Raw genomic sequence first — 20,354 nt, 5'->3', positions numbered from 1 at the left:
ATTTAAACTAGCTTATTTAATCACATAGAACTGAATAATGCTCAGGGTTATTATGTACAAACATTATGGAGGAGTGCAAAATGAACAAAAGCAGTGATTCAACTCTAGTCACTTCTATCCCCCTCCTGTGTATACTGGAAATCTCTTCACAATAAATATTAATGAAGTGAAGCTAAAATTATAAATTTAATGAGTTTTTTTTTTTACATATTTTGTGTTGAAGACTTTCACTAATCAGAGAATCCTGTTGACTATTTGTTTTTATCTATGTGGCCTAAGTCATTCATTTGGGAATATTTACTGCATTAATCATAGTCGTATATTTTCACTAATGCTTACCATAGCTTTATACATACTTTCTTGCCTTTGAAATTACCTGTGCCAAGAAGGATCACATTTTTTTTTCAAAACCCTATGTACTATGTCTGATAGTGATTTGGGCCTTAAGGGTGGATGCTTTGACAATTGTGCCTATGGAGTTATTCCTGATTTGTGTCAAGCAGTTTCCCTTTTTCACCAGGTGGTATGCAGCTTCAAAGAGGGCAAAATAAAATAGGTCTGCACTATGCATACATTATAGTATTTTATGTAATATTTGTGAAAATTATTGGGTCGACATATCTAATGTCTAAAGAAAACATGAAGATCTCATTTATGGCTTTTGATTCTATAATAACAAAACTAGATAAAAATGTATACAAATGTAAATATGCAAATTCATAAAACATAATTGGATATACATTTATTAAAACACTTCCATTACCCACCATTTTTTTAAACTAATTAAAGTCATGTCTATATATATATATATATATATATATATATATATATATGCAATAAGTTCCCCAAGGATTTAAAGCCGGGAGAGAGAGTAACATTAGAAATAGTGTGTATGTGTGTTTATTTCTGCCAGTACATTAAATATAAAGAATATATAAAAAGTATGTTAACAGTAATGTAATGCATTGAAACTCAAAGAATTAAAATCATTTAGATTAATGTTGCAATAAAGTATTGATACTATTGAAATGTACCATACTGTCAAAACACAAATAACATTTAAAGCAACCACAAATGAAAATAAAATAGACTTTAGTGAACATCCTCAGGGCTTTCTAAAGGATGCAGAGTATTCCATAAATGTGCAAGCATAGCTGTGCCAAACTAGTACATTTTTTTGTCAGTACAGAGGAAGGGAGAAAGAAGGAGAACAACACAGGTAGATGCTGCCGGCCTTGTTTATTTTGGTGGAAAACAATTTGTGGTTGCCCATCAGACATTTGCATGCCACCTTAGGTGTGTAATAATTGCCCAGCCAATCCCCCCAAATAAAGAGTGCTGCATTCATGCTTACTTAACCACTTCCATACCGGGCCAATTCTGACACTTCTCACCTGTTTGCGCAGTGGATTTTCAAACGCAATTTAAAAAAAAAAATGAATTTTATTGCACACATACATAATATAATACCCAGTTTTATGGTACAAATTAAAAGAATATGTTACGCCGAGTAAATAGATACCTAACATGTCACGCTTTAAAATTGCATCTGCCTGTGGAATGGCTCCAAATTGCAGTACTTGCATATGCAACACTTTAAACGCCTTTTACAGGTTACCAGTTTAAAGATACGCAGAAGGTCTGCCACTAGAATTATTGCTCCTGCCCTGACATTTACGATGATACCTCACATGTGCGGTGCGATCACTGTTTACATATGCGCGCGGGACTTGCGTATTTGTTCACATTTGCATATAAGCACGTGGGGATGGGGGGCACGTTACATTCTTTTTTTTTTTTTTTTTTTATTGTTTATTTCATCACAATTTTTTTTGTTTGTCTCTTTATTTTATATATATATATATATATATATATATATATATATATATATATACACATACATCTACATTATTTCCCAAAAGTAAGTACATCCCTCGAATTGTTGTAAATATTTTATTATATCTTTTCATGTGATGACACGTTGTTGCAATGTAAAGTAGTGAGAGTACAGCTTGTATAACAGTGTAAATTTGCTGTCCCCTCAAAATAACTCAACACACAGCCATTATTGTCTAAACCGCTGGCAGCAAAAGTTAAAGTGAAAATGTCCAAATTGGGCAATATTTTGTGTGGCCACCATTATTTTCCAGCACTGCCTTAACCCTCTTGGGCATGGAGTTCACCAGAGCTTCACAGGTTGCCACTGGAGTCCTCTTCCACTTCTCTATGACGACATCATGGAGCTGGTGAATGTTAGAGACCTTGTGCTCCTCCATCTTCTGTTTGAGGATGCCCAACAGATGCTAAATAGGGTTTAGGTCTGGAGACATGCTTGGCCATTAACTTTCCACTCAGCTTCTTTAGCAAGGCAGTGATCGTCTTGGAGGTGTGTTTGAGGTCGTAATGTTGGAATATTGCACTGCGGCCCAGTCTCCAAAGGGAGAGGATCATGCTCTGCTTCAGTATGTCACAGTACATGTTGGCATTCATGGTTCTCTAAATGAACTGTAGCTCCCCAGTGCTGGCAGCACAATGTATGGCAAGACACACTTGTCTTTGTATTCCTCACCTGGTTGCTACCACACACGCTTGCCACCATCTAAACCAAATACATTTATCTTGGTCTCATCAGATAACAGGATATGGTTCCTTTAATCCATGTCCTTAGTCTGATTGTCTTCAGCAAATTGTTCGCAGATTTTTTTGTGCATCATCTTTTAGAAGAGGTTTCCTTCTAGGACGACAAACATGCAAACCAATTTAATGCAGTATGTTATACAAGCTGTACACTCACTACTTTACATTGTAGCAAAGTGTCATTTCTTTGGTGTTGTCACATGAAAAGATATAATAAAATATTTCCAGAAATGTTAGGGGTGTACTCATTTTTGTGAGATATTGTATGTGTGTGTGTGTGTATGTATGTATGTGTGTATATATATATATATATATATATATATATATATATATATATATATATATATATATATATATATATATATATATATATGTATACTTTATTGCTGAACAACATCCCATGTAACGGCATGGGCTGTGAGAGGTCTTTTTATAGATATTTTAGACCCCAGATCTCTCCTCTGGCCTCCAATGCAGCCGATCAGAAACAGATCCGTCTGATCGGCTGTTTTCCTGGGCGCTAACGGCGAGGTAAACAAAAAGCCTAAAGTGATGAAATCCCCGTCACTTCCGGTTTCCAGGGTCACAGAGAGGGAGGAAAAACGTTGGTTTTTCCCTCTCTCTCTGTGTAGTGATGTTGTCGTCACCAGTCGCATCGATCCCGGGCTCCGCGATCAGAGAGCATAGCCTGGGAAAGGCGGAGGGAGGTGTGGGACCCCCTTCCGCCACCAGCAGAAGTGATGAAGTGACAGGCATCATCCCGGTATAACCACTTCAACCTAAGGAAATCCATGGATATCCTACGGTATTGAAGAGGTTAAAGTTGATGTAAACCCTAATAAAATATTTTGTTTGCTAAAACACTGTGTGTCGTAAACAAATGTAATTTTTTTAAATAAAACACTTGTTTTCACTTTTGTTTCATCCTTTGTTAAATCTCAGTACTGCCAATGCCCTGCAGCCTCTTTCTTTCTACATGTATGCACTCTAGTGGTAGCTGCATGTCATTTCCCAGGGTTGGTTTTCCTGATTGTGACAACAGTGGACCCAGAGCACATAATGTGTATTGAAATGGCCACTTGAAGTCTCCATGTGAAGCCCATATGTGTGGCAACACTGGAGGAACAATTTGGGGTCAGGGACAGAGAGTTCTCACCCTAAAACAGGACGTGTATAAATAGGGACCTTCATGGCAGGATCATCAGGTTTTTTTTTTTTTTTTTTGCTGCAGATTTAAAAACTGAAAATGACATTCAAAAGGACAATACCATGTTAAAGCCCATATGAGACTTTAGTTATTTGGTTTACATACACTTTAAGTGCTGGTCTGAACATGACTAGATCCATAAATTGAAAGGATCCCTTAAGACCTAAATGCAAGTCTGATTACGGAAACCTTCTTTAGCTTATGTATTAGTAGCTTTACCTTCAGAACGACCTTAAGGCTGGGTTCATACTATTGTGAACACAGACATCGCATGTGATTCACTCTGCATTGTTGTGCAGATCACATGTGATATCTGGACAATGCAAATTTATCTGTACAGTTGTATTGCTGAACTCGCATTGGATTCGCACAAAAGAGGTGATGGAACTTTTTTTTTTTTTTTGCACTGGAATCAATACGCTTTCACATCCATGCAGTCCGATTCCTGTCCATATTCACAGTTTGCGCTGCAATCCGCGAACCAATCTGGGAGCGTCATTACCTTTGTATTGACACCCGCAGTGGTTTGCAGAGGGCAGTGAGAACTGCCTGCGGAGGAGATGCAATACTGAACTAGATGCGTGCACTAGAACCCAGCATCCAGTAGTGTAAACCCAGGCTAAAATATTTTTAATTCTAGGGAAAATATGTAATAGATAAGCTTAGCAGTTCTTAGACGTGGCAGCTACATTTTTTTTTTTAAGACTAAGGACATTTTTAGCACCAAAAAATACCTGATGATTCTTCCAGAAATTAAGTGTGCTTGTCTCTTCCTACACACTGAACTGAAATCTTACAAAATGTTATTAGCCTTCCCAGTTTTCTTCTGTGAACTTTCTATGTAAGGCAGATGAGGAGAGATATTAGTAGTCAGGAGAGCAGCCTAGGGTGACAACACTGTCCCTTCCAAAGTACAGTGCAGTGAGTAAGTGTTGTCACCCTAAGACAGGAAGTGTTTTACTGGCAGAATCACCAGGTGAATATAAAGAATAAAAAAGCCTAAAAAGAAAACAAATGCAGCTACTACATCAAAGGACTGGTAAGCTGCAATATAGTGTTTTGGGATTAAGGCTACATTTCCACTATTGCGGCTACAAAGTCGGGCTACTTCTAGCCCGACTTTGTAGTGTGACTTGTTTGCGGCTACTTCTGGGGATTTCAGTGCGACCTTCCTTCTATGAGGGACAAGTCGCACTGAAGTCGGCCCAAAAGTAGTGCAAAAACTATTTTTCAAGTCGCAGCAGTTAGAATGGGCCAAATTGAAATTAATGGCTTTTGACTTGCTGTGCGACTTGACATGTGTCAAGTCGCACAACAAGTCGCAATAGGGGAAACGGAGCCTTAGACATTATTAAATTTTGCATTATTGTAGCGGACATGTGAACTGTTCAGTCACTCATCTTTCGGTATACTATTTAGTTATCAGTGAATGTAAGTCCACCTTCACATTTCAGGGGAAACTATGGCCCATAAAGCCTGTTTACACAAATAAGTTATTTTAAAAGTGTATATAACCCTCCTAATTTATTTTTTTTTTTTTTCAGAACGTTTCCTATCTTGCTCCTTATTATACTGCACTCATACTGGAAAATTACAAAATGTGTGCAGAAAAGGTGAAATTGCTAATTGAGAAGTGTTAAGCCCTGTACTCACGGGCCGAATGTCGGGAGGCATCGGCCGGTTCAATAAAAACCGGCTGACATTCTGACATTCGGCTTGTGTGTATGCCGGCTTCTGTCGGATGTGCATCCTGGAAAACCTGCAGCCGACTGGCTCCCAATCAGCACTCTCAGCTAGTGGCTGAGAGCATTGATCAGAGTGTTCTGTTGGGGGGGGTCATTCCCCTGTCAGAACACAACAGCTTAGTTGGGGCCAATGGCTGAGAGCTTTGATCAGAGTGTTCTGTTGGGGGGGGGGGGGGTCATTCCCCTGTCAGAACACAACAGCTTAGTGGGGGCCAATGGCTGAGAGCTTTGATCAGAGTGTTCTGTTGGGGGGGTCATTCCCCTGTCAGAACACAACAGCTTAGTGGGGGCCAATGGCTGAGAGCTTTGATCAGAGTGTTCTGTTGGGGGGGGGGGGCGTTCCTCTGTCAGAACACAACAGCTTAGTGGGGGCCAATGGCTGAGAGCATTGATTAGAGTGTTCTGTTGGGGGGGGGGGGGTCATTCCCCTGTCAGAACACAACAGCTTAGTGGGGGCCAATGGCTGAGAGCTTTGATCAGAGTGTTCTGTTGGGGGGGTCATTCCCCTGTCAGAACACAACAGCTTAGTGGGGGCCAATGGCTGAGAGCTTTGATCAGAGTGTTCTGTTGGGGGGGGGGGGCGTTCCTCTGTCAGAACACAACAGCTTAGTGGGGGCCAATGGCTGAGAACATTGATTAGAGTGTTCTGTTGGGGGAGCCATTCCCCTGTCAAGCCACAACAGCTTAACGGGCGGGGCCAATAGATGGGAGCGCTGATCAGAATTTTCTGTCGGGGGGTTAGTCCCCCTGTCAGAACACAACAGCTCAGTGGGGGAGATCGCTGTACTAATGTTGGATTGTTAGTACAGCGGCTTCGACCAGGGCTAACAGTTTTTTTTTTTTTTTTTTAGGTTGAAGAAAAAACCTCATAGTGTGTACCAGGCTTTAGCCAGTTTAATTAGGGTAGTGCTTGCCATATTTGCCTTCAGTGCAGGTTTTGTGGAAATCAGCACAGATAGTCACTTTCATTAGTAGGACACCTTTTACCCAATCCTGTGCATACATAGAACATGTGATGTTTTTGTACATCTTCAGGAGTAAATAAAGCTGAACCTCAGGCTAAGGCCCCGTTCACACTGGGGCGATCCGACTTGGGGGGGCGATCTCCGAGGTCGCGGTGCGAGCAGCGCGCCGCGACCTCGGAGCGGCCGGCACGGACTTCATAACATTGAAGTCTATGACGGTCGCTCCGGGTCGCCCCAAAGAAGCTCCGGACCCTTTTTCTAAGTCGGAGCGACTTGTGTCGCTCCTATTGGAACGGGTCCGCAGCTTCCCTATGGAAGGCGACCTACGGCGTCCTGTGAGGCGACCAGGTCGCCTCACAGGTCGCCCCAGTGTGAACGGGGACTAACAGCTATATTTACAAATAAAGCATAAGTAGGGGCTGTTTTACCTGCCAAAAGATTTTTATTTCCGTCTATCTGGTCCTGAGGTTAAGTGTCGGTTCACATTTGTGCGATTACAGAGATCGCATGTAATTCGGAGCACACTGCTCCTAAAATTACATGCCATCTCTGTGCGGTGCAAATTCAGCCATACAGTTTGTATGGCTGAATTCGCACCGCAATCGCACCCAACATGCACAGGATCCTTTTTTTGGTCCGCAGCAGAATCGGATCGCATGGTTGTTCACACTAGTGCGATCTGATTCTGTGCGAACTTTCAGATCGCACTGCAATATGCGATCTGATCTGGGGGTGTCGTTAACTTTTAATTGACACCCCCAGCGTATCGCATATGGCAGTGTGAACTGCCAGAGGTGCGGATGCGATGCAGGAACACGCTGTATATTTGCAGCATTCCCGCATCGCACAAATGTTACTCTGCTTTGCCACACAGCACAGCCCCTCCTGGCAGAGGAGGGGGCCTGATCTTTCTTTGCTTCAGTTTCACTTTCACTTTTAGGTCTCCTTCCCACCCCACCCTGTGACTGGACAGTGAAAGGAAAAGCAGCAGAATAATGAAGTCATCTTAGACCAGCCATACACGGTTCTAACCATTAATGGACAGGCTGAATGTACCAAGTTGATCGATCAATTATTTTGGATACATCCAGCTCCATGTATCACCGGCCTTACTTGTCCTCCTATCAGCATGATTCTTGCACTACAGCACACTTGATTGGCTCCTTTTCTCATTCCAGTCTGCACTGTACTGTACAGGGGATTAGTAAGGCTGATACCAAGTCATATTCTGGTACTTACACTGCCTGCATTAAAAAAAAAAACATTTGGGGATGTATTTATGCATACAATAATATGTGTCTTTCATATTTGTCTGGAGTTCAGTTTTAAAACTGGTCTTGCAAAGGGTGTTGCTTGGAACCCTTGAAATCTTGCTCTACAGCTTCACTCTTAAGCTTTGATTTTTAAATGGATGTAATCTCCTCAATGAAACCACCAGCACTGCGAGGAAATTCTTCCATTCTGTTCCTTTGAATTTTCTCATCAATGTGGTCAAAAACAAATGATGATTTAAAGTGTTACTAAACCCAGGATCCTGCATTCACTATATCTGGTCTTCCACAGTACACAGAACATAGAAATGCAATTATTTTAGTAAATATAAACTGCTTAATACTTTTTCTCATCATCAGTATTTAGCAGTGTTGTGACTTCTATCAGTTCCTGGTTAACATTTGTAGAAGGAGTTTTCATACTGCACTGGCTGTCTAATCAGGATGCAGGACCCCTGAACCTCTGTCTGGACAGTGCTGGTTGGCCCTGTGCTAATCAGATGCACTCTCCCAACTAAAAAAAAAAATTCTCTAGCAATACACTGAGCATATGCATGCAACTGGGCGAATGCAGCCTGACTCCAGTAACTGTCTTATCCAGACCTGTTTTGGAGTCAGTGGAAGAAGAGGAGGATCTGTGCATACAGGATCAAACAGCCTTTTTACATAATGTAGAGGATTAACCCCTTAGGTTCCACAGTGAGTATAACAAGCATGCTTTACTGCATATACAGACTGATTTTACTGTTGTGGGTTTAGTAACACTTTAACCCCACTAATGATTATAAAATCCAACTAACATTTTTCTTTTTAAACCACTTGCCGACCGCCGCACAACTATTTACTGCGGCAGTCAGCCCCCTACAGGCAAAGTGACGTAGGGGTACGTCGCTCGCCCACGAGCCTGTAGGGGGCCCCCGCTCATTCCCTGCCTAGCCAGTGCGTGTGACCGGTGGCTCCGATGTCCGAAGGCTACTCGCGATCTCCCTCTGGAGAGGGAGAAAGACAGACGGCTGATGTAAACACAACCGTCTGTCATTCTCCCTGAAGTAATGACAGAGGCTATGCGATCATGCTAAGTAGGATCGTATGTCTCTGTGATTACTTCACTAGCCATGCCCCCTAACAGTTAGAATCATGCCCCTAGGGGCACACTTGATCTATCCGCCACAATGTCACAGTCCTGCAAAAAAAATCGCAGATCGCCGCCATTACTAGTTAAAAAAAAAAAAATGACATAAATCTTTCCCGTAGTTAGTAAACGCAATAACTTTTGCGCAAACCAATCAAAATACGCTTATTGCGATTTTTTTACCAAAAATATGCAGCAGAAAACAATTGGCCTAAAATGTTAAAAAATTTTGATTTTTACATTTTTTTTGTAAAAAAAATTCATATAAAAAAATTTGAAAAATATTGTTATTTTTTCAAAATTGTCGCTTTTTTTTGTTTATAGCGCAAAAAATAAAAATCGCACAGGTGATCAAATGCCATAAAAAGAAAGCTCTGTTTGTGGGAAAAAAAGGACGTCAATTTCATTTGGGTACAGCGTTGCACGACCGCGCAATTGTCCGTTAAAGTCACGCAGTGCCGAATCGCAAAATAGGGCCTGGTCATTGAGCAGCCAAATCCTCCGGGGCTTAAGTAGTTAAAAAAAAAATCAGGATTAAAGTTTAGTAAAGCAATTCAGAACATTCCAGAGCATACTTATAACCATATATTCAATGGCATATTATTAATAACAAAATTAGTCGTTCATTGGTTTGCAGTACAGTACCCCCACACACAGCTCTACCCCCATACAACATATTAGGGAGCCCATCCAAGCAGTATAGAAAAATTTTAATTCACATTAACATTCTGCTCATTACTAGGTCCACCGGTGCTAGATCAGGAATATTCAACCAACCACCCCATATGTTGTCATATTTTGTGGAACACCCCCACTGTTGCTAGATAACCCAATCATAGTGGAGAGTAATACACATGTGATCAATCGATTCCTGGAGAGAGGGAGGCGAGGTGTTCTTCCAGTGCAATAGAATAGTTTTGCGCACCTGAAACAGTGCTCTAGACAATGCCTCTCTAGTATGTGTCTCCAACATTATGTCATACAATACACCTAGTACACATAGTTTAGGATCTAGTGTGATATTGGTTTAAAATGCTTGATAATTGTATTTATAATAATCTCCCAGTACCTGTGGAGCTTAGAACAGCACCACAGCATACAAATCAAGTCCTAGTGATCTATGATACACTTTGGGCATATTGGATCTGGTAATAATACCATATTATACAATTAGTGAGTTGGATATAGTGGACATGTAAAAGATTGCACGATTTGTGACAAATTCAAAGAGCTGAAGTACACAGCTTTCTGCTCTATTTCCCATTGGTCCCCTGTCATTTCTCCAACATCAGGTACCCAATTCGCTAAGGCTGGGCTCCCATATATGCATATTGGATGTGTTTTAAACAGCATCCAATTCGTATGACGTGTGAATGTTACCGACTCTCAATGAAGATGGTTCACACATGTCCGGGGCAGCTGCGGTGTGGTTTCAAAAAGGGTCCTGTGCGTTTTTGGGTCTGGTTCAGGTGGAAATTCAGGCAAAAATTTGCACATGAATCGCACCTGAACCGGTGAGCACACCACATGCGCACAGCTGAACCCAGCCTAATACCTTATAGGCATATTTCTAGGTAGATTGTAAGCAACATTGCTTAGCGCCTCAATATTAAAGGAGTTGTAAAGGCAGAAGGTTTTTATCTTAATGCGTTTTATGCATTAAGATAAAAAGCCTTCTGTGTGCAGCAGCCCCCCTAATACCTACTAGAGCCCCATCTCTGTCCAGCGATGTCCACGAGTCCCTCGCCCATCCAGGACTCTCCCTCCTGATTGGCTGAGACACAGCTGCGGCACAAGTGGCTCCTGCGGCTATTAATCAAAGTCTGTTAGCCAATCAGGAGAGAGGGGGTGAAGCCAAACGGCAGCTCTGTGTCTGAATGCTGTGGAGGAACTCAATAGGAGGGAGGGGCCAGGAGCTCCAGCCAGGGCTCGAGAAGAGGAAGATCCGGGCTGCCCTGTGCAAAACCAACAACTGCACAGAGGAGGTAAGTGTAACATGTTTATTATTTTTTTATTTAAAAAAAAACAAGACTTTACAATCACTTTAAGCCTTTTAGGGTCCATTCACACTAGCGCGACTTGTCAGGCGACTTGGTCGCCTGACAAGTCGCGGTGGGTCGCTCGCCATTGAATAGTACAGGACCCGTTCTAATAGGAGCGACACAAGTCGCTCCGACTTAGAAAAAGGGTCCTGTACTACTTTGGGGCGACCTGGAGGCGACTTGCATTGACTTCAGGTCGCCCCACCAAGTCGTGTCGCCCCTGTCTGAACGGGGTCTTAAAGTTGTAGTTTGCTGCATCATATTAAGAGCCCATTCACATTAGCGCGACTTGTCAGGCGAATTGTCAGCCTGACAAGTCTCGCTCGGTCGCGGTCCATTGATTAGCACAGGACCCGTTCTAATAGGAGCGACACAAGTCGCTCTGACTTAGAAAAAGGGTCCTGTACTACTTTGGGGCGACCTTGGAGCGACTTGCATAGACTTCCATTATGTGAAGTCTCTGCAAGTCGCGCCGAAGTCGCGGTGCACGCGACTTCACAGGTCGCCCCCCAAAGTCGTGTCACGCTAGTCTGAATGGGCTCTAAAAGCAGAATTGGGTGAAAATTGGGAATCGGCTGGAAAGTTTGAGCAGAGATCATAAGCTGGAGCTGCAAGTTAAATCCTGAATGAGCTATTTTTCCATAATAATGATTGAAAATTGAATTCAGAGTGCAAAATATTTTAGGAAATATTACCACTAAGTTAATATGTAATAGGTAAAGTTGCTGGGACATAAGTATGATTTTATTCAAGTTAGACCTACCAATCAGGGACAGCCATAGCTTTTGCCACAATTTAACTTTTTCCTTAAATTTGGAAGTCATGTGATAAATATTCAATTGAGGGTATTCCATTATATTGGGAGAGATCGAAATCCCTAAATATTTAAAAGACAGGACTACTGATACTGGACAAAAGAATGACAAAAGCGGGTCTACATTGCCCTCAAGCTGCATCAGCTTAGATTTAATTGTTAACCAAGAATACGTGCTAAACTTTGATATAGCGGATTGAACAGACATGGCTGCTTTGAGAGTGGAGTTAGTATCACTCAGGAGTACAAGTATATCATCCGGGGACAACAGAGGTTTTTCATGTATATCACCCATAAGCCCCATAACATAATCTAAAGCCCTACTCTGAGCTGCCAATGGCCAAGGCAAACAGTGGTAGGGAGAGAGGGTGCTATTGCCCATTACTCCTGTCCAGTGCAAAGGGAGATAACGGTCTATCCCTCGTCTTTATAGCAGCTTCGGGGAATCATATAGCAATTTCACCCAGGAGATAAATACCTCCCCAAACCTAAACTGGTTACCCAGAGGTACCGTCATTCAACGCTTTTGAAGCCTTGTTGGTATTAAGGGATAACAAAGCTCTCGATCCCACATTGTCTGCATATTGAGGAAAAATATGCGGAGGTTAATTGCTGTTGATTTTGTGGGCATAAAACCTGCCTGATCCAGATGTATTATATATGTTATAACCTTGTTTAGCCTCCTGGCCAGTACTTTAGCCAATATTTGATGATCAGATTGAAGTAATGAAATAGGCCTTTACAAATTGGGATCCGTAGCAGATTTACCAGGTTTTAAAAGGAGTATTATATTAGCTTTACTCATAGGGGTGGGCAAACATTGCCTATGAAGGGCGTTATTATATGTTTCTAACAGTTTTGGCAAAATAAGATCTTCAAATTGCTTGTATACTTCCATAGGGAAGCCTTCATCTCCCCAGGTTTTAAAGTGGGAAATGAACCTGAACTCCTTCTACAGTGATTGGGGAGTCTAGGAAGGCCCATTATGGATTGCAGATATGAGGATAATGAGTCTGAAGTGTAACGAACTTTAGATTGGTACAAGATTAAGTAAAAACAGACCAATTCCGCCATTACTAAATCTGAAGAGTTAATTAATAACTAACTTTCCTAAAATGAAAACTTTCAACAAAATTCTACTAGTGTGTTCTATATGACCCTGAACGCATATTACCCTAAACATGAGTACTACTTAGTGCAAAGTCCAGTCCAAGATTTTGACAGGCTCTTGTGCCTCCCAGGCCTTTGATTGATGTACCAAGGATTTCTGCTTCTTCCTAAATTGACAGCCATGCGGATATGGGTAAGTGGCCCAGAACGTACACTGACTGTTTAAGGATGCTTATTACACGCCTGTCAAATTAGGGATAGCAGCTGTGTCTGTGCCCATAGGCTGCTCCACACAACAGCAGGCAGCTCCAGCTGCCTAAAAAATGGTCCATTTATGGTATATGAGACCTCAGCACTCATGTGAATAAGACCATAAACTGGAGGAGTACAGACAGAGCCATTAGTAAATTGTAATAGTCTGTGCTGTCCTTCCGCTCTCTGTTCCTACGTGGTTACGAATAAAAGCAAAAAACTGTTTCTCTCTAAATTTACCACGGAGTACAGTACCACTTGACATAGAGCTTAGCTTCTTCATTCTTTAGAGAGGAGAATTTGTTTTTTAAGGGTTCTCTTTATTATACGGTTTTGCAGAAGAAAACTAAATACAAACAAAAGACCACTACAAATCCAATACACCCTAGACCCAGACTCCCAACACTATTAGAACAAAATGTATTGGAACTAGACAGGAAACATGATGAGATGCAGTACTAACACACTAGACATTACCTAAAAACATGTGATTCAGGGGAGAAGAACAAACATTAGGCATAACACGCACAGATCTGCACTAAGCATAATAAGTGTCACCAGCCCTAGAACAAAATTCCAGTCAGGTGGAGTGCACATTACATTTATACATGGTTGGAGATACAAATTAATAGGAAAGCAATAATGTGATAGTGTTAGTATAATTGTAAAGTGTTCATGTTAATGCAGCATTTCATTTAATAAAAACAGACATGTTTGTATGATTTTATGTTTACAATTATTGAATTTTAAAGCGAGTTTGCTTCTTATGGATCCTTTCACACGGCAAGGTCCGCTTTTTCATCCGCTCAGGCACTTTTTGTTTTTTTAAATGGACACGGATGACACTTTGGAGTGTCTGTTCCGTATGTCCGTTTATCATCCCATCCCTTTGCGGATGATATACGGACATAATGTAGGTCTATGGGGATTGCAGATGTCAGCGGGTGACACCGCTGACATCCGATTTTGCATCCGTTACGTTTTTTAAACGGAAGAAAAAATAGGGTTCTCTTCTGTCTCAAAAAACGGAACTGAGCAGAAAGGACGCAAATCGGATGTCAGCGGATGGTCATCCGCAATCCCATTGACATGCATTATGTCCGTTTTTCATCCGCAAACGGATGGGATGAAAAACGGACATACGGACCGCCCGTGTGAAAGGACCCTATGTCTTTAGAAGACCTAGATTGCTAGAATACTGTACAACTTTCAGTGAGGAAGCTAGTACAAAGGTGTAGTTTGAACTAAAACTTGGAGGGTCACTCCAAGTGTTACCTGTTCTTAAGGTGCCCTTAAGTGGGGTACACAGTAGTAGAAAATCTGCCGAAAATTCCCGTCCGAGGTAAAATCGTAAGATTTTCAGCAGCCGATGCCGACCTTTTCAACGAAAAAAAATACGGAGGGACAAACACGACTAATTTTCGTTTAATGTGTATGCAGTACGTCCGTGAAAAATCGGCTATGAAAGACCATGCATGATCTGAAGTCTAGAAATAGACAAACCCAAAAAAAAAAATCAGTCAAGAAATTTCGTGAACATTATGCACTGTCAACTAAAAACGGTTATGACCGCTGAGCATGAAAGAGAAAAATCTGAGGATATTTCGTCCGATTTTCATAAAGTGTGTACGAGCCTTTAGTTACCAGATTCCTGTTACCTAAAACATCTAGTTTCATCAGGATTAGAGGGCAATTGTGCTTCATCTGAATGCTGCAAAGATAAGACAGGCATAAACCACTTAATTATACCAAGTAAGGCTCCTGAAATCAAACTTTCCAGTCTAGATGTTTCTGTATTCTGCAGGGGATAATGAACACCTCTATTGGTTAGAGATGCTCATTTTCACACAGGTAGATGTACCAGCTTGTCATAAAAATCTTCCCATGAATGGGGTTGATTTTCTCTTGGAGAAGTGTCAAACATCAAACATTTTCATGTGTGCACAAATGTCACTTTTGGACAATTATCACAGTGAGACTTAACACTGGAACAACAATTCAAGGACAGGCTGCCTGTGGCCATTCTAGGTGACCTTATGGGACCTCCGGCTTGATAAAACATGGTTCTAGTTACTGCAATGTGCTTACACATTATTAGGTTTTGTATGTACAGTATATGGGGGATTAGTATCCATTCTTTTAACTTTGCTTCCTCGCAGCCAGATGTCTGGTGTACAGTTCCATAAAGCAAAAAAAATACCAGAAATTCACCAAATCTCTCTGAAAACTTCCTAAATGTTCAACACAATATATAGTATGCTCTGATCATGTTTTGCAGCTGTGCAAAAAAAAAAAAATATATATATATATATATATATATATATATATATATATATATATATATACAAAGAAAAATACACTATATTGTTAAAAGTATTGGGACGCCTGCCTTTACACGCATATGAAATTTAATGGCATCCCAGTCTTAGCCCGTAGGGTTCAAGATTGAGTTGGCCTACCCTTTGCAGCTATAACAGCTTCAACTCTTCTGGGAAGGCTGTCCACAAGGACCATTCTTCCAAGTCCAGTAAGGTCCACAAAGACATGGATGAGTGAGTTTGGGGTGGAGGAACTTGACTGGCCTGCACAGAGTTCTGACTGTAACCCAATAGAACACCTTTGGAATGAATTAGAGCAGAGACTGTAAGCCAGGCCTTCTTGTCCAACTTCAGTGCCCAACCTCACAAATGCACTTCTAGAAGAATGGTCAAACATTCCCAAAGACAACCTCCTAAACCTTCTGGACAGCCTTCCTAGAAGAGTTGAAGCTGTTATAACTGCAAAGAGTGGGCCAACTCAATATTGAACCCTGCGGACTAAGACTGGGATGCCATTAAAGTTCATGTGCGTGCAAAGGCAGGTGTCCCAATACTTTTGCCAATATAGTGTACTGTATGTACATACAAAGAGACTAGATTTGCGTTTATTATTGTGCTATTATTCTGCTATATATTGAATGTTTTGTTTACATTGTGGATAGAGTTCCTTGGGCTTGGCATATCTCAGTACTATATGTGAAGCGGTTTCCCATTAAAAGCCTAGGATGAATACTGTTTCCACCATTTATGAGAGTTGGGGAATAACTGGGTCTTTGATGGGGGTGAATGTGTCAATGAATATGGGAATGGTAGTTTGAATCTAGTTTTTTTCCCACTGTGAATATATAAAGCCTCCTTAGTAGATGCACCCACTTTTCAGGAGGCCTTCCTAAAAAATCTGGAAATAGACATTATAAAGTAGACCTGAGGCAAACTGGCATACAATAAGACACACCACACTGACATGTTCTCCAGGTCATACACTGTATTTAAAGTTTTCATGGTGGATACAGTTTGGCGCAGCTGCAAATAGCAGAGGTTCAGGATGAAGTCTAAATGCCTAATGCTCTCAAAGTTGATATTTCATGTTTGAAAAGGCATAGACTGATCAAGATACCTACCAGGTGTTGGCATCTACCACATCATCCAAAAGATATGTGACAGAATGCAGACATAGAGGAACTCTTTTTGTTCTCATTTAGTATAATGTACAGTATATTTAAGAGAGCAGCTTACATATCCTCCTACTAGAGATTGATAATTTATACATATACCGGAGACACATATTCTTGGCTTTGTTCTTCTCAAAGGGACACAGAGAAATAAGATATTTGTGTGATTTTTCAGCGCTCACCTTATTTCTTCTATAGATAAGAATGGATGGAGTGTGAACTCTTCTCAGAGGCCTCGTGGAGCAACTGGAAGAGACTGTCCCTTCTGTGCCAAATCATTTCGTTCTTCCCATCATTTAAAGGTGCATTTGCGAGTTCACACAGGTAAGAAAGTAGCCAAACTTTTCAATTGTATTATTTTTTATTAACCCCTTGACCTCCGGAAGGTTTACCCCCCTTATGACCATACCATATTTTGCGATACGTCACTCTGTTATTTTAACTGACAGTTGCGCGGTCATGCAACGCTGTACCTAGACAAAATTTGTGTCCTTTTTTTCCCATAAATAGAGCTTTCTTTTAGTGGTATTTGATCACCTCTGCGGTTTTTATTTTTTGCGCTATAAACAAAAAAATACCAACACGTTTCTGCTATAAAACATATCCAATAAAAAAAATGTAAAATCCAATTTTTTTCATTAATTATATGTATAACATATGTATTTTGCTACATATTTTTGGTAAAAAAAATCCCAATAAGCGTATATTCATTGGTTTGCGCAATAGTTATTGCGTCTCCAACTATGGGATATTCGTTTTTTTTTTTTTACTTATAGCGGGACTGACTGCGATATTGTGGCGAACAGTCGGGACTCTAACCGACACTTTTTGGGGACCAGTGACACGAATACAGTGATCAGTATTAAAAATATGCACTGTTACTGTACTAATGACAGTGGCTGGGAAGGGGTTAACATCAGGAGCAATCAAATTGTTAAATGTGTGCCTGACCAGTGCTTTACTACTTTGTGGGAGGTGCTTGTACTAGGGGAAGGCATTGATCAGTGCCCCTGCTTAGCAGAGACACAGGATCCATGCCTTCTGTACTGACAGAACAGTGATCTGCCTTGTTTACATAGGCAGACTGCCGTTCTGCCTGTGTGCCTAAGCATCAATGGGGGCCGGCGGACATCGAGACCACTGTACCCGCCAATCAGCGGGAAGCGGCCGCCAGTGGCCCGCGCGCACACCCCAGACCTGAAAGTTCAGGATCACATATTACGTACCTGATCCTGCACAGCAGAGCTGCCTTGCCACCATATGTATACAGTCAGCGGTTAACATACAGTATGTAATTTTTTCATTCTTTTTCTATAAGAAAAATTGCATTTTCTTATAAAATACAGCTACAAATGAATTGTTTCCTATATTTAGCCTTACTACCGGACATAGGGGAACCTATTTCCATTAAATGAACTGACTGAATCTGATCCTTTCCACGGCATTATGAATGAATATGTGAATGAATACTCTCCCTATCGTTTAGCTATCCTGCTGTTGTTTATGAATCTTGATTTCCTGGATTTCTGAACTGCAGTATTCTTTGCAGATTGGAAAAATCTGCATGGAAGAATTCAGAAATAGAAAAGAAACATGATTCTCCAGAAAGCAACCCATCTGCTTGATGGGTGGATCAGATTGCTGCTCTCTCTTTACTATTGTATAATTATATAAATATTTCTCCTTTGCTGTTCATGTATTTCTCCAATTCTATGCTTGACTGTTCTCTTTTGTATTCTTCTGCTACACAGGAGAACGACCATATAAATGCCCTCATTGCTCCTATGCTGGCACTCAGTCTGGGTCTTTGAAATATCATCTACAACGACATCATCGGGACTCCAAACTTTCTTCAGGTGTCCCTTTAAGGGGTAAGAGTATTCAGCAAAGTGCATCCCAGCAAGAGCGGCTGCTTCCTGCTGTGTCTTCTACCTGGGGAAGTCCTGATCTGCCTACCCCCTGCGAGGATGGAACTACCTTGCCACTCCGTCTCCACTTGAGTGAGGGCCAGGGTCCCAGTGCATTTCCCAGAATGCCTAGCAGAGGCGGCCAAAGGAGAAGGAGTCCCTCACATCAGCCAACTAATGGGAGACCCGAGCATGAGCCCTTGGATTTGTCACAAGGAAACCCTTTCCACCGCTGCATGTACTGTCCATTCGTCACCTCTGTGGGAGAACTAATGAGTCTCCATCTCCAAGTACACCATGGGAGAAGATCACGTAGAAAGGGGGGCTACATTAGAGGAAGACCAAGACCTGTGTTCTCCCCCCAGTCCCAAGGCCCAAGTCTAAGAGACAGTCCAGAACCATGTGAAAGCACTGAGTGAACAGAGCACTGAAGGGCAGATGGTATGAGAAGTGCCCTTTGACTGCCCAAAATCCATGATCCACATAAAAAGAGAGAAGAAATGATTAGGACTGCTGAAAGATGGTGGGTAGATAGAGAAGATGAGAAGGCTTGTGCTGGGTAGAGGGAAAAGAAGGTTAGGAGCTAAAAAGGAGTCATTAATTTGGGTAGAACATGTGAGTGTTTCTATACCAGCTAGGGATGGGTAGAATGTGCCAGAGACAGATAGGAGGGGGGCAGAATGTGAGAAGTTCATGGAGGTACCTGTAAAAGAAAGCTGTGTTGGAGGAATAATTGATGTCTTGGAAAAAGACATTGACACTGTTTCTCAGGAGAGACAGTCATTGGCGGAGAGAAACAAAGGGACAACATTTCAAGATATAGCTAGGAGATTGGCTGGGTAACAGAGGTAATGAGATGGTAGACTGATGGAAAATATTGGGAATAACGCACTGTAAACGCTATAGCGAAAAAGTCAGAGAGAGCACTTTTCACTAATGTGACAGAATGCTTGCAACATATCTGAGACAAAAGAAACAGCTAGCAATAGGAACACAGAATGGTAGTACTAGGTTGAAAGAAACTAGAGGTAGGGTTAAAAAAAATAAATAAAATAGAAGCATTAGTAATGATGATTATTTTGCCCAAAATTCCCCTCTGGTTTCTGTTTATTGCTGAGACTTTATTTTTGATAATTTGGATCGTTATTCAGACCCATCTGCAGGTAGATACCCCTAAACACCCTTTTTTTCCACATTCCTTCATTATTTAGGTTTGTGCTCAAAAAATACATTTCCACGTTTAGAGATTTCTATATTTTTTTTTATTCTTTTCTTGTAGAAAAATAAATAAATCTTTAAAAAAATAAATCTCTTTTAAAGTAACAATGTGGCTTTAACCTTCAAAAAAGACTCATGAATTTGAGAACAACATTGTACATAGTAGCTGCTGATGCATCACTCTTAGGGACCGATTTATAACAGAGAGCAGATACCGCTAGCCACTCTTCACCATACACCACAGTAAATACTTCATATTGCCTCTGCATTATGTTTCATTTATAAAATGCAGAGTTGTTTGTTCATGTCATGGAAGAGCAGGCAGTCATAGGTGAAGAAAAATATATAAAGTATGGTGGTTGTGTTGTTGCCTTTCAGCACACCTGGACTTTTGTGCTACAAGACCTGGCTAGACATCTCTATGTCTTCTGACACCCTCCCATAGGCCTCATGCACACAGGGCGTTTAGCCCATGTGTGTCAACTCCGCACAGCTCCAGCCAGGCTGCCAGCAGATTGTCAAAATTTGACAGGCTAAAATGCATGGCGGCTGGATGCTGTACCC

At 41.3% G+C, this 20,354-nt stretch overlaps 1 protein-coding gene across 2 annotated transcripts in view; it reads left to right on the top strand.

Moving 5' to 3' along the window:
- Positions 1–19,844, top strand: part of ZNF219 (zinc finger protein 219) — a 63,598-nt gene extending 43,754 nt beyond the window's left edge. For both annotated transcript variants that reach the window (XM_082266846.1, XM_082266845.1), the window contains exons 3-4: positions 16,864–16,989; positions 18,417–19,844. In XM_082266846.1, the coding sequence (XP_082122972.1) occupies positions 16,864–16,989; positions 18,417–18,991 (701 nt within the window). In that variant the 3' untranslated portion in view covers positions 18,992–19,844. The remainder of the gene's footprint in view (positions 1–16,863; positions 16,990–18,416) is intronic.
- Positions 19,845–20,354: the final 510 nt, after the last annotated feature.

Source organism: Pelophylax lessonae, assembly GCF_965119305.1.
Source record: "Pelophylax lessonae genome assembly, chromosome: 1".
Taxonomy (NCBI): domain Eukaryota; kingdom Metazoa; phylum Chordata; class Amphibia; order Anura; family Ranidae; genus Pelophylax; species Pelophylax lessonae.
Note: the sequence above shows the minus strand (reverse complement) of the source record. Positions and strands in the feature narration are given on the sequence as shown.